General features: G+C 36.5%; 1 protein-coding gene across 1 annotated transcript; it reads right to left on the bottom strand.

Annotated features, from left to right (window-relative positions):
• Positions 1–10498: 10498 nt before the first annotated feature.
• Positions 10499–14277, bottom strand: LOC131531144 (beta-1,3-galactosyltransferase 1-like). Its single transcript, XM_058761708.1, has 2 exons — positions 14123–14277; positions 10499–12975 (listed from the first exon to the last, which is right to left on the bottom strand). Exons 1-2 carry the CDS (start codon positions 14146–14148, stop codon positions 11874–11876), a joined length of 1128 nt encoding a protein of 375 aa, XP_058617691.1. The 5' UTR covers positions 14149–14277; the 3' UTR covers positions 10499–11873.

Here is a 14277-nt window from a genome sequence, read left to right as displayed (position 1 = left end):
ACTTGACCCCAAAGATCTAGTTAATTACAGACCGATCTCAAATCTCCCTTTTCTGTCAAAGATACTAGAAAAGGTAGTATCCTCACAATTATATTCCTTCCTAGAGAAAAATGATATCTGTGAGGAATTCCAGTCAGGATTTAGATCGTATCATAGTACTGAGACTGCTCTCATTAGAGTTACAAATGACCTGCTTCTATCATCTGATCGTAGTTGTATCTCTTTATTAGTTCTACTGGATCTTAGCGCTGCGTTCGACACTATCGACCACAACATTCTTTTGAATAGACTAGAAAACTTTGTTGGCATTAGTGGAAGCGCCTTAGCATGGTTCAAATCGTACTTATCTGACCGCCATCAGTTCGTAGCAGTGAATGAAGAGGAATCATATCGATCACAAGTGCAGTATGGAGTACCTCAAGGCTCAGTACTAGGGCCGTTACTTTTCACGCTTTACATGTTACCCTTGGGAGATATTATCAGGAGACATGGTGTTAGCTTTCACTGTTATGCTGATGATACTCAGCTCTATATTTCTTCACGGCCTGGTGAAACACACCAAATTGAGAAACTAACGGAATGCATAGTCAATATAAAAAACTGGATGACGAGTAATTTTTTACTGCTAAATTCTGAAAAAACAGAGGTGTTAATTATCGGACCTAAAAACCCCACATGTAATAACTTAGAACATTATCTAACACTTGACGGCTGCTCTATCAATTCTTCTTCATCAGTCAGGAACCTAGGTGTGCTGTTTGATAGCAATCTTTCATTTGAAAGTCATGTTTCTAGCATCTGTAAAACTGCATTTTTTCATCTCAAAAGCATATCTAAATTGCGACCAATGCTCTCAACGTCAAATGCAGAAATGTTAATTCATGCGTTTATGACCTCAAGGTTAGACTATTGTAATGCTTTATTGGGTGGTTGTTCTGCACGCTTGATCAACAAACTACAGTTAGTCCAAAATGCAGCAGCTAGAGTCCTTACTAGAACCAGGAAATATGACCATATTAGCCCGGTTCTGTCAACACTGCACTGGCTTCCTATCAAACATCGGATAGATTTTAAAATCTTGTTAATTACTTATAAAGCCCTGAATGGTTTAGCTCCTCAGTACTTGAGCGAGCTCTTATCACATTATAGTCCTCCACGTCCAATGCGTTCTCAAAATTCTGGCCGTTTGATAATACCTAGAATACCTATTTAGCACCCAAACTCTGGAACAATCTACCTAACACTGTTCGGGAGGCAGACACATTCTGTCAGTTTAAATCTAGATTAAAGACCCATCTCTTTAGCCTGGCTTACACATAACACACTAATACGCTTCTATTATTAAAATCTGTTAAAGGATTGTTAGGCTGCATTAATTAGATCAACCGGAACCGGGAACACTCCCCATAACACACGATGTACTCGTTACATCGTAAGTAGAATGGCATCTACGCTAATATTTGTCTGTTTCTTTCCTATTCTGTTTCTCAGTCCGTATCCAGTCAGATGGTGGATCAGCACGAAGAGATGATGTCTACAGCCCTGATCGTCAGCGGAGACCAGGACACCCAGATGACCCCCAGAGACATATCCCCAGTGAAAACCTCGATTGAATACAATAAAACTAAAAAAATATAACAAAATAACTAAAATATAATAAAATACCTAACTACATAATACTACTATTGTTAGAAATTGCAACAAAATTAAAATAGAAATATAAACTTTTGAACTGCGAGTTTCGTCTGGTCAGAGGAGAACTGGCCCCCCGACTGAGCCTGGTTTCTCCCAAGGTTTTTTTTTTTTTTTTCTCCATTCTGTCACAGAGGGAGTTTTGGTTCCTTGCCGCTGTCGCCTCTGGCTTGCTCAGTTGGGGACACTTAATTTCTAGCGATTATCGCCGATTTGATTGCACAGATAATATTTAAACTAAACTGAGCTAGACAATGACATCTCTGAATTCAATAATGAAGTGCCTTTAACTGAAAATTGAAAATTGAGTGTTTAATCTTATCATTATACATTACTGACATTCTATCCTCTAATTTGATACTGTTAAGTGCTTTGACACAATCTGTATTGTTAAAAGCGCTATATAAATAAAGGTGACTTGACTTGACTAATAGCTGCAGTATGTGGTTTTGCATTGTCCTGCTGAAATATATGTCGTCTGGAGGGGAGCATATGTTGCTCTAAAAACTTTATATACATTTCAGCATTTATAGTGCCTTCCAAAACATGCAAGCTGCCCATACCGTATGCGCTTATGCATCCCCATACCATCAGAGACGCTAGCTTTTGAACTGAACGCTGATAACACACTGGAAGGTCTCCTTCCTCTTTAGCCTGGAGGACACAGCGTCTGTGATTTCCAACAAGAATGGCAAATCTGGACTCGTCTGACCATAGAACACCTTTCCACTTTGAAACAGTCCATTTTAAATGAGCCTTGGCCCACAGGACACGATGGCGCTTCTGGACCATGTTCACATATGACTTCCTTTTTGCATGATAGAGCTTTAGTTGGCATCTGCAGATGGCATGGCGGATTGTGTTTACCGACAGTGGTTTCTGGAAGTATTCCTGGGCCCATTTAGTAATGTCAATGACAGAATCATGCCGATAAGTGATGCAGTGTCGTCTGAGGGCCCGCAGACCACGGGCATCCAACCAAGGTCTTCGGCCTTGTCCCTTACGCAGAGATTTCTCCAGTTTCTCTAAATCTTTTGATGATGTTATGCACTGTAGATGATGAGATTTGCGTCTCACATCTTTTTCGACCCGTTACAGATCTATTGTGAATAAAATATTGGCTCATGTGATTTGAAAGTCTTTTAGTTTTCATTTTATTGAAATTTTTAAAAAAAAACATCCCAACATTTCTGGAATTCAGGTTGTAAACATGATGAGAAAATGAGTGAACAAAATGGTCAAACAATACAGCCGGATTAATTATTTATACCCCGGTGCATGCTGGGAAGAGGGAAAATGAGGCTAACCAACCAACCAACCAAACAAATTAATAAATAAATAATATACATCTATTTGGGAAAAAAAAAAAAACTGTGTACACCTATTTGAACAAAAAAAAGGCATTAATCCAACCCACGCTTGATATTTAGACTCCCATTCCTGTTTTCACTCTGTCTTTCTGTTTATGAAACCGTCTCCCTCTCTCTGTTTGCCCGTCTGTCTGGGTTCAGTTTAGTCCAGCGTGTAACTATCTTGACTGTAAACATCTCCCCTCTGCTGTATTAATAGAAGAGCATGTGTAATGATAGAACCACCTGGCTAAAACACAGCAAACGGATCTAACACATTCACATACTCTCTCTCTCACACACATGCTTTTCACATACTACAGTGCCTTATCTGCACAAACACATGCATACACTTTCCCACGCATCTAAACACAGCCTGTTACATCTCTGGAGAGTTTCCCTGCTGCTTTACTCCGCTGTAACTCCAGATCCAACAGATTATCTCACATATAAGTGATTATGAATAATAATTATTAGAATTGATGTGGTTTGGAATTGGTAAAATGTGCTTGTAACATTTTGTAGCTATACTGTTGTTTGCTATTGAAATTTATATATTATTTTATTGAGTACTATGTTGTGTATTATATAATATAAACTCTCTTTCTTACAGCACTGATTTGAGTTTCCCAGTAAAAGGTTTTCAACAGGTGTGTGTGTGTGTGTGTGGCAGCAGCAGGACTTTACCGAAGCGTCAGAGAACAGCTGTGTTTGTTCACACTCCTTCAGAGTATGTGAGAGCTGCGCGGCTGATTATCAATACAGCATTCTGTATGTGTGTGTGATCCTGCTAAATGATTGTACGCACTGTCCATGAGCACACAGCTGATGGTGATGATGACACAGCCAGAAGTACGGCCCCCTCCCACCCCAGCCTGTGACCTCGGGGTTACCTTCGTTCCCACAGATCCAATGTACATGTCCTTGTCGCTAGCCATGGGAACCCAAACAGGCTTTATGGAAATCTCTAGCCCCTCTGCTGCCTGTCAGTAGCGAAGAGTGAAAAGGCCTCTTGAGTAAATATTTTATCTTCAGGTCTGAGATCAGTTTGGTTCTCTACTGGGTCTTCTTTAATTAATTTATGATGTTTAATACATATTTTAAGTACATATGTGACCCTGGACCACAAAACCAGTTTTGAGAACCAATTTTCTCAATATTTAGATTTTTTTGCATCCTCATACATCAATGGAAAGCTTATTTATTCAGCTTTCAGATGATGTATAAATGTCAGTTTTGAAAAATGGAGCCTTATGACTGGTTTTGTGGTCCAGAGTCACATATATGTTTGACATACATGTTTGCATGTGTGTGCATGAGTGGAATGTTATGTTAATGTTTGTGGTTTGAATTGGACTACAAAATTCAATTAATAAACATACAAGCCCTGTTGAAAAATCTAGCATATGCTGGTTAGGTATGTTTTGAAGCATGGCTTGATATTTAGTTTGAGCTGGTCTAAGCTGGTCCTTTGTAGGTCATGAGCTGGTTAAAGCTGGTCATGTGCTGGTCCTAAGCTGGTCCTGAGCAGGAGCTAGTTGCTTAAGACCAGCGCATAACCAGCTTAAACCAGCTCATGACCTACAAAGGACCAGCTTAAACCAGCTCATGACCAACTAAGAACCAGCTTAACCAGCTCATGACCAACTAAGGACCAGCTTAAACCAGCTCAAACCAGCAGCCATGCTTCAAAACATACCTAACCAGCATATGCTGTTTTTATTCAACAGGGAGTACACACAAATACACAATGTACTCTTAGATTTGGCACAAAAATCCTAAATAGCTAAAACACAACTCAGGTCTCAGCAGGTTAAACACGCATGATTTATATGAAACAGGATGTTAGCACTTGAACTTTAGAGTGCATTTCACACCTTCTTTGAAGTCTGTGTGTTGACATACTGGTTTAATTAAAGAAATTAATGAAGACCTTTGGGTTATTTTTTTTTTAAAGCTTACACTTTTGTAGGCTTGAGTGTGATTCAAAAACAACACTGAGTTTTTGCTTCTGATGCTTGTTTGTGATGGGGAAAAAGTTCACGAAGAGTCACAACAGAGGCGCCGGTTGTTTATGAAAACATAAATTGTGAAGTTTTTGTCAGCTACTTCCGCACTGTCCTAGTGTGGAGAAATGGAAATTAGAGGTTTCAATTCTCAGGATGAGATTTCCCTCGCTGGTTTCTTGAGAACAGTATTTTCCAAGACTGATTTCTTTTTTAAAGTTGATGATCTTATCCAACAAGGGTTCATTCCGACCTGAGACAGCTAAAGGGAGGAGATGGACCACTCATTTACAAATACATGGTAAAAAGCAATAGACCCTTTTAACAAGACTGTGATGACACGTTTCAACAGTCATCAGCATCATAAATCCCTAAAGTTTATATATATATATATATATATATATATATATATATATATATATATATATTATTATTATTATATATTTTTTATGTATATAGCCTACATTTATAACACTTTACTTTGTATTATATTGCCTTTGCATCAAATTACAATGCAAGGGTGTTTATGATGCAGCGTCCATGGAAGGGACGGCAAATTTGTGACCCTGGTCAAAAAAAAAAAAAAAAAACAGTCATAAGGGTCAATTTTTTGAAATTGAGATTTATACATAATCTGCAAGCTGAATAAATAGGCTAAGCTTTCCATTGATGTATGGTTTGTTAGGATTGGACAATATTTGGCTGAGATACAACTATTTGAAAATCTGGAATCTGAGGGTGCAAAAAAATCTAAATATTGAGAAAATTGCTTTCAAAGTTGTCCAAATGAAGTCCTTAGCAATGCATAGTACTAATCACAAATTGATTTTTGATATATTTACAGTAGGAAATTGACAAAATATCTTCATGGAACATGATCTTTACTTAATATCCTAATGATTTTTGGCATAAAAGAAAAATCGAAAATTTTGACCCAAACAATGTATTGTTGGCTATTGCTACAGTATATACCCATATGAATTAAGACAGGGTCACATTTGACATCGTTCTCTCTTCTGACTACAGTCTCTCTCAACCCCATCATGGAGTTTTTCTTTTGCTATTTGAGAAAATGCGAATGCAAAAAAAATATATTTGTGGTACTCTCCCATTCACTGCTCTCGAATTTAACCCAACTATGACAACTTCCGCTGCTGAGAAATGATGAAATGTGAAAAGTTTTTTTTTTTTTTTTTTTTTGCATATATGATCCAAATGTGTGATGCCATTGTTTTCAGATTTTATTTGTCATTTAAATCTTGACAAACAGCTTCAGAGTTTTTGGTCTTTTCCTTTCAAGTAGCTGCAGTATACAACTTGACATGAAAAACATTTCCCTGATAGCGCACGTACATCACTGAGACGTCTATTTGACATCTGCCAGACGTATTTTTTACGAGTGTTTGCTCATCTGCAATACATCTATAACGTCTCCTATCATATGTCAAATAGACATCTATTAGATGTCTTTAAGATGTTTATGGTTTAGAATGTATGTAAAACTGACATCTTACAGACGTCTGTCAGATGTTTGTACACAGCAGATGCTTTCCAGATCAAGTGATCTTTAACAGACATCTTGCAGATGTACATGTGCTATCTGGGTTCAGTTAAACTTATTAAAAGCTTCAAGTAATCAGTGCTCTATTGTGGTTCATTAATTTAATGTATTATGTAAACAGCTCCTCTTGATTCACTGACCGAACAGTAATTCATAACAGTCACCAGGAGGGTGCAGCATTTAAACATGAATGTCTAAAGACATTGCTTTTCTGACGAAACGAAGAAGTACAACTCTTTAACCATCAGAGGTCGTTTCCTTGTAGGATATCAACATTTTTCATACATTTCATTGGTATGTAGGACACATTCCTATGCAAATCACGTAAATTAATGCTGAAAATTGTAATTCCAGTGTGTCATAAAAGAGGCCCATTGGATGTTGTGTTACTGTGTTGGGATAAGACAATATTTGGCTGAGATACAACTATTTGAAAATCTGGAATCTGAGGGTGCAAAAAATCTAAATATTGAGAAAATTGCTTTCAAAGTTGTCCAAATGAAGTCCTTAGCAATGCATAGTACTAATCACAAATTGATTTTTGATATATTTACAGTAGGACATTGACAAAATATCTTCATGGAACATGATCTTTACTTAATATCCTAATGATTTTTGGCATAAAAGAAAAATCGAAAATTTTGACCCAAACAATGTATTGTTGGCTATTGCTACAGTATATACCCATATGAATTAAGACAGGGTCACATTTGACATCGTTCTCTCTTCTGACTACAGTCTCTCAACCCCATCATGGAGTTTTTCTTTTGCTATTTGAGAAAATGCGAATGCAAAAAAATATATTTGTGGTACTCTCCCATTCACTGCTCTCGAATTTAACCCAACTATGACAACTTCCGCTGCTGAGAAATGATGAAATGTGAAAAGTTTTTTTTTTTTTTTGCATATATGATCCAAATGTGTGATGCCATTGTTTTCAGATTTTATTTGTCATTTAAATCTTGACAAACAGCTTCAGAGTTTTTGGTCTTTTCCTTTCAAGTAGCTGCAGTATACAACTTGACATGAAAAACATTTCCCTGATAGCGCACGTACATCACTGAGACGTCTATTTGACATCTGCCAGACGTATTTTTAGAGTGTTTGCTCATCTGCAATACATCTATAACATCTCCTATCAGATGTCAAATAGACGTCTATTAGATGTCTTTAAGATGTTTATGGTTTAGAATGTATGTAAAACTGACATCTTACAGACGTCTGTCAGATGTTTGTACACAGCAGATGCTTTCCAGATCAAGTGATCTTTAACAGACATCTTGCAGATGTACATGTGCTATCTGGGTTCAGTTAAACTTATTAAAAGCTTCAAGTAATCAGTGCTCTATTGTGGTTCATTAATTTAATGTATTATGTAAACAGCTCCTCTTGATTCACTGACCGAACAGTAATTCATAACAGTCACCAGGAGGGTGCAGCATTTAAACATGAATGTCTAAAGACATTGCTTTTCTGACGAAACGAAGAAGTACAACTCTTTAACCATCAGAGGTCGTTTCCTTGTAGGATATCAACATTTTTCATACATTTCATTGGTATGTAGGACACATTCCTATGCAAATCACGTAAATTAATGCTGAAAATTGTAATTCCAGTGTGTCATAAAAGAGGCCCATTGGATGTTGTGTTACTGTGTTGGGATAAGACAATATTTGGCTGAGATACAACTATTTGAAAATCTGGAATCTGAGGGTGCAAAAAATCTAAATATTGAGAAAATTGCTTTCAAAGTTGTCCAAATGAAGTCCTTAGCAATGCATAGTACTAATCAAAATTTATTTTTGATATATTTACAGTAGGACATTGACAAAATATCTTCATGGAACATGATCTTTACTTAATATCCTAATGATTTTTGGCATAAAAGAAAAATCGAAAATTTTGACCCAAACAATGTATTGTTGGCTATTGCTACAGTATATACCCATATGAATTAAGACAGGGTCACATTTGACATCGTTCTCTCTTCTGACTACAGTCTCTCTCAACCCCATCATGGAGTTTTTCTTTTGCTATTTGAGAAAATGCGAATGCAAAAAATATATTTGTGGTACTCTCCCATTCACTGCTCTCGAATTTAACCCAACTATGACAACTTCCGCTGCTGAGAAATGATGAAATGTGAAAAAGTTTTTTTTTTTTTTTTTTTTATATATGATCCAAATGTGTGATGCCATTGTTTTCAGATTTTATTTGTCATTTAAATCTTGACAAACAGCTTCAGAGTTTTTGGTCTTTTCCTTTCAAGTAGCTGCAGTATACAACTTGACATGAAAAACATTTCCCTGATAGCGCACGTACATCACTGAGACGTCTATTTGACATCTGCCAGACGTATTTTTTAGAGTGTTTGCTCATCTGCAATACATCTATAACATCTCCTATCAGATGTCAAATAGACGTCTATTAGATGTCTTTAAGATGTTTATGGTTTAGAATGTATGTAAAACTGACATCTTACAGACGTCTGTCAGGTGTTTGTACACAGCAGATGCTTTCCAGATCAAGTGATCTTTAACAGACATCTTGCAGATGTACATGTGCTATCTGGGTTCAGTTAAACTTATTAAAAGCTTCAAGTAATCAGTGCTCTATTGTGGTTCATTAATTTAATTTATGTAAACAGTTCCTCTTGATTCACTGACCGAACAGTAATTCATAACAGTCACCAGGAGGGTGCAGCATTTAAACATGAATGTCTAAAGACATTGCTTTTCTGACGAAACGAAGAAGTACAACTCTTTAACCATCAGAGGTCGTTTCCTTGTAGGATATCAACATTTTTTCATACATTTCATTGGTATGTAGGACACATTCCTATGCAAATCACGTAAATTAATGCTGAAAATTGTAATTCCAGTGTGTCATAAAAGAGGCCCATTGGATGTTGTGTTACTGTGTTGGGATAAGACAATATTTGGCTGAGATACAACTATTTGAAAATCTGGAATCTGAGGGTGCAAAAAAATCTAAATATTGAGAAAATTGCTCTCAAAGTTCTCCAAATGAAGTCCTTAGCAATGCATATTACTAATCAAAAATTTATTTTTGATATATTTACAGTAGGACATTGACAAAATATCTTCATGGAACATGATCTTTACTTAATATCCTAATGATTTTTGGCATAAAAGAAAAATCGAAAATTTTGACCCAAACAATGTATTGTTGGCTATTGCTACAGTATATACCCATATGAATTAAGACAGGGTCACATTTGACATCGTTCTCTCTTCTGACTACAGTCTCTCTCAACCCCATCATGGAGTTTTTCTTTTGCTATTTGAGAAAATGCGAATGCAAAAAAAATATATTTGTGGTACTCTCCCATTCACTGCTCTCGAAGTTAACCCAACTATGACAACTTCCGCTGCTGAGAAATGATGAAATGTGAAAAAGGTTTTTTTTTTTTTTTTTGCCTATATGATCCAAATGTGTGATGCCATTGTTTTCAGATTTTATTTGTCATTTAAATCTTGACAAACAGCTTCAGAGTTTTTGGTCTTTTCCTTTCAAGTAGCTGCAGTATACAACTTGACATGAAAAACATTTCCCTGATAGCGCACGTACATCACTGAGACGTCTATTTGAGGTCTGCAAGACGTATTTTTTAGAGTGTTTGCTCATCTGCAATACATCTATAACGTCTCCTATCAGATGTCAAATAGACATCTATTAGATGTCTTTAAGATGTTTATGGTTTAGAATGTATGTAAAACTGACATCTTACAGACGTCTGTCAGGTGTTTGTACACAGCAGATGCTTTCCAGATCAAGTGATCTTTAACAGACATCTTGCAGATGTACATGTGCTATCTGGGTTCAGTTAAACTTATTAAAAGCTTCAAGTAATCAGTGCTCTATTGTGGTTCATTAATTTAATTTATTATGTAAACAGCTCCTCTTGATTCACTGACCAAACAGTAATTCATAACAGTCACCAGGAGGGTGCAGCATTTAAACATGAATGTCTAAAGACATTGCTTTTCTGACGAAACGAAGAAGTACAACTCTTTAACCATCAGAGGTCGTTTCCTTGTAGGATATCAACATTTTTTCATACATTTCATTGGTATGTAGGACACATTCCTATGCAAATCACGTAATTCATACTGAAAAAGAGGCCCATTGGATGTTGTGTTACTGTGTGACCACTTGATGGAGCTATATATCTTCAGAAAAGGATCAGACTAGTTTAGTCTAGTTTTCAGGTGCTGCAAGAATGCAAATAAGGTGGCTAGTGATTAGTCTATATTTTAGGCTTCAAAATTCATAAAGGTTGTGTTGATTTGTAAAGATTATATTGATAAAATTTCTAAGAATCATAAACTTTTGTTGGTCACAGAGTTTATTTCCTGGAGTAATCCCAAAGCCAACAGTGAAATACTTCAGGGTGATGAGTTGGCCTGTCGCCCACTCAAACAGGAATTTTTCCTGCCCATTTCGCCGCAACGCCCAACTGTTTCAGACAAGCGCCCACATATGCGTCTTCTATGTTAAAGGACTTTACTTCCTTGGAAGCCTCAACTATTTTTTCTGACAGGTCGTTGGAGAAAACATATCCCATAAGAGTTACTGATTAGATGAAACGTCTCATAATATCACATTGCTTAGAAATGTAGAACCATGTGTTCATATTACCAGCTGTGTACCTTGTAAAGGTAATCCAATTCATATTACTTGTAGCATAGTCGAAACTGGGTGTATTCTAATTTGCATAATATCCAGTGTGGGAGAAAAATACTTTTGCTTTGCAAACACAGTTCAACCTTTTAGTTAAAATTGTTATTATATTGAATTTATGTTTATGTATGTATACATACAGTATATACTTTTGTGTTAATTCCAGAAAACTATAAAATTTAAACTTAAAAGTTGTAATAGAGCCTATGAAAGCTAATTGTAATATTGTACGACCGTTTGTGTTCCACTGCACTGCTGTTATTTTTCTATGTAAACAAACATTGCTGATGTTTTTGACATTTGCACCTCAGGCAGAGTGCTGTGCTGTTTTTAAAACCCCATTTCCTGGTAAAAGAAGTTAAACTTTAAAAAACATGGAGTGCGTTTTGCATGAACGGCTCCTTAAACGATCCCCTGGCCCCGTCTAGAGTCAGCATGTCCACATGCGTATGTAATAGTCCCAGTCTCAGCTTTCAGTCATTTAAAAAGGGCTTAAATAGACTTTTCTTTTAAAACAGAAATTTGTTTCTCTTTTTTTTGTTTATTTGTGCTCCAGTACTTTTATGCGGACTTCTTTACATCCTTCCAAATGTCTATTAGCTGCTGTGGGGATCCCAGGATTGTCGTAATAACTCTGAGAAAATCTTCTCGATTATATTGTCCCAGATAGGCTCTAAATTGTGAAGGATCTGGGGGAGATGAGGGTGCAACGCCCAACTGTTTCAGACAAGCGCCCACATATGCGTCTTCTATGTTAAAGGACTTTACTTCCTTGGAAGCCTCAACTATTTTTTCTGACAGGTCGTTGGAGAAAACATATCCCATTCCAAGCAGGTACGTTGGGTATTTCGATTCGGGGTACAGCTCCTCTGCCACGTACCATTTTGAGTTTTTGTCTCTGATTACAGGTCGGTCCCACATCAAATAGCCTGTGATGTAGTTCTGTCTGGGTGTGTTGGGTGACAATAAGAGGCTCATCAGGTTCTCCAGGTTTATGTACATGTCAGAATCAACCTTCATACTAAAAGTCGCTTGGGGGCAACGAGTGGCCAACCAGTCCATGATCACCATCGTCTTTATGGTCAGATTGAAGTAGGAGTCCACAAAGTTGCTCTGCAGTAAATCTCTGTGTTGTCGACTCTCTTCCTCCAGCTGCTGTTGAGCTTCAGCTCCTCCAGTCAAACCCACCAAGAACAGAGTCAGCACTGCTTTTCCCTGCACTGAGCTCTCATTCCCCCATGTGCTCCGGATGGCGTTACGAGCCTCCTGCTGATGGGGGGCCACAGGGACCATCAAGACCAAGAATGGATCCTGCTTGCATTTATCAGGTTCGTCCAGAATGAAATGATAGTTGCTTGGATGAGCCACATGATGATAGATAAGAATGTCTGTGGTTTGTGCAACAGTTGTAACTCTTGGTTGGATTTGTTGATCGGGCAAAGGTGTTAATAAATCCTTTTGAGTATGATCAGCAGAAGTGATGTTATTTATCTTATAATAAGTCCGATTCATAATTTTAGTCAACCAGGTTTGAGAGAATGCAACTGTCTCAAAAGAGAAATCAGAGACATAAGCAACAGCAGACAATACAAATGCTAATGTGAGCAGCAGAATAAATGTCTTTTTAATGTGCCGCATAAATGGGCCACAATCCTGAGCCAAACTGCAAAGAAAAAAGAGAAACAGATGAAATTTCCCTGTAATTTATTACCAACCCTAATCTTTTTAGGTTTCATGTGCTTAATTTTTTACATAGACATCAATTAAAGATGGCTTGTAGCTCAGTTCAGTGAGTCAGATGTATGCGCTTTGACTGATTCAGTGAGTTGAATCACTGAAGTAATCGTCAGTGTGATTCAAATCGGTATAAATTTCTAAATCGCTGGAGGACAGAGGGCCGGTAAAACGCAAAAGTATCACGTGAGTCTTTTTAAAAGTTTCATAAACGAAACTGGATGATAAGAGTCATTTGTTTGTACATTCTTCAGATCCCCATATGGCCTTCTGTTTTGCCACCATTTTGAATCTGATAAACACGGTAGGCTATTATTAGTTGATGCTAGTCGCCATATTCGTAAACGCACTACATATTTTGACAGTAAGGCATTTTGAACGCTGTAAGTGCTATTTATATGGTAATATAAGGTAATTTGAATAAAGATGTTGTTAGGTCTGTGCTTGAAGGTGATTTGCATTTAGTGTTTAATTTCCTGGTAAACCAGCCAACTTGACATATTTAAGATACAATTAAAATGCAGTTCTTACAATGATAAAACATGCAACTTACAACATACACTGTTCTACATACATTTCTGGGGAAATCATTCTTTTAATTTTTAAATGTAAAATTAGTTACAATTTCACTGCCAAGACTGCCAGTTTTGTTATGACGCCTCGAGTCCCAACGTATTACTTTGTTCCCTGCTTTAATAATACATTTCTTCTTCCTCTATCATATTACTTTTGTCTTTCAGATTCCTTTTCTAGCACAAATAGAAAGACAATGAACAAAACAAAGTGAAGTATATATATATATATATATATATATATATATATATATATATATATATATATATATATATATATATATATATATATATATATATATATATATATATATATATATATATATATATATATATATATATATATATTCTAATCAATGCAGAAATGTTCAGTATTAGCACAGCTAAATGTTCTAATTTGATTTCAGTCAGTTTAATTTCAAAGCACATCAAGTTACTATAAGATTGTAATAAGATTTTGTACATAAACACCACAATAAAATAAAAAAGGACAAAATTGCTTACCTTTGCCAAATGTTTTTAGTAGCCATTCTGGGGAGTTTGGCTACGATCTTGCTGCTTGACTTATTCCCTGATGAAATACCTGTCTCTCATACCTAGCAACTGGTTATGTAGAGGTGGAGCTGGAATTTTTTATTGCACCTGTGATGGGAACATCC

Source organism: Onychostoma macrolepis, chromosome 22 (assembly GCF_012432095.1).
Source record: "Onychostoma macrolepis isolate SWU-2019 chromosome 22, ASM1243209v1, whole genome shotgun sequence".
Classification (NCBI taxonomy): Eukaryota; Metazoa; Chordata; class Actinopteri; order Cypriniformes; family Cyprinidae; genus Onychostoma; species Onychostoma macrolepis.
The sequence above is the reverse complement of the archived record's forward strand: the minus strand, read 5'-3'. Positions and strand labels throughout refer to the sequence as shown.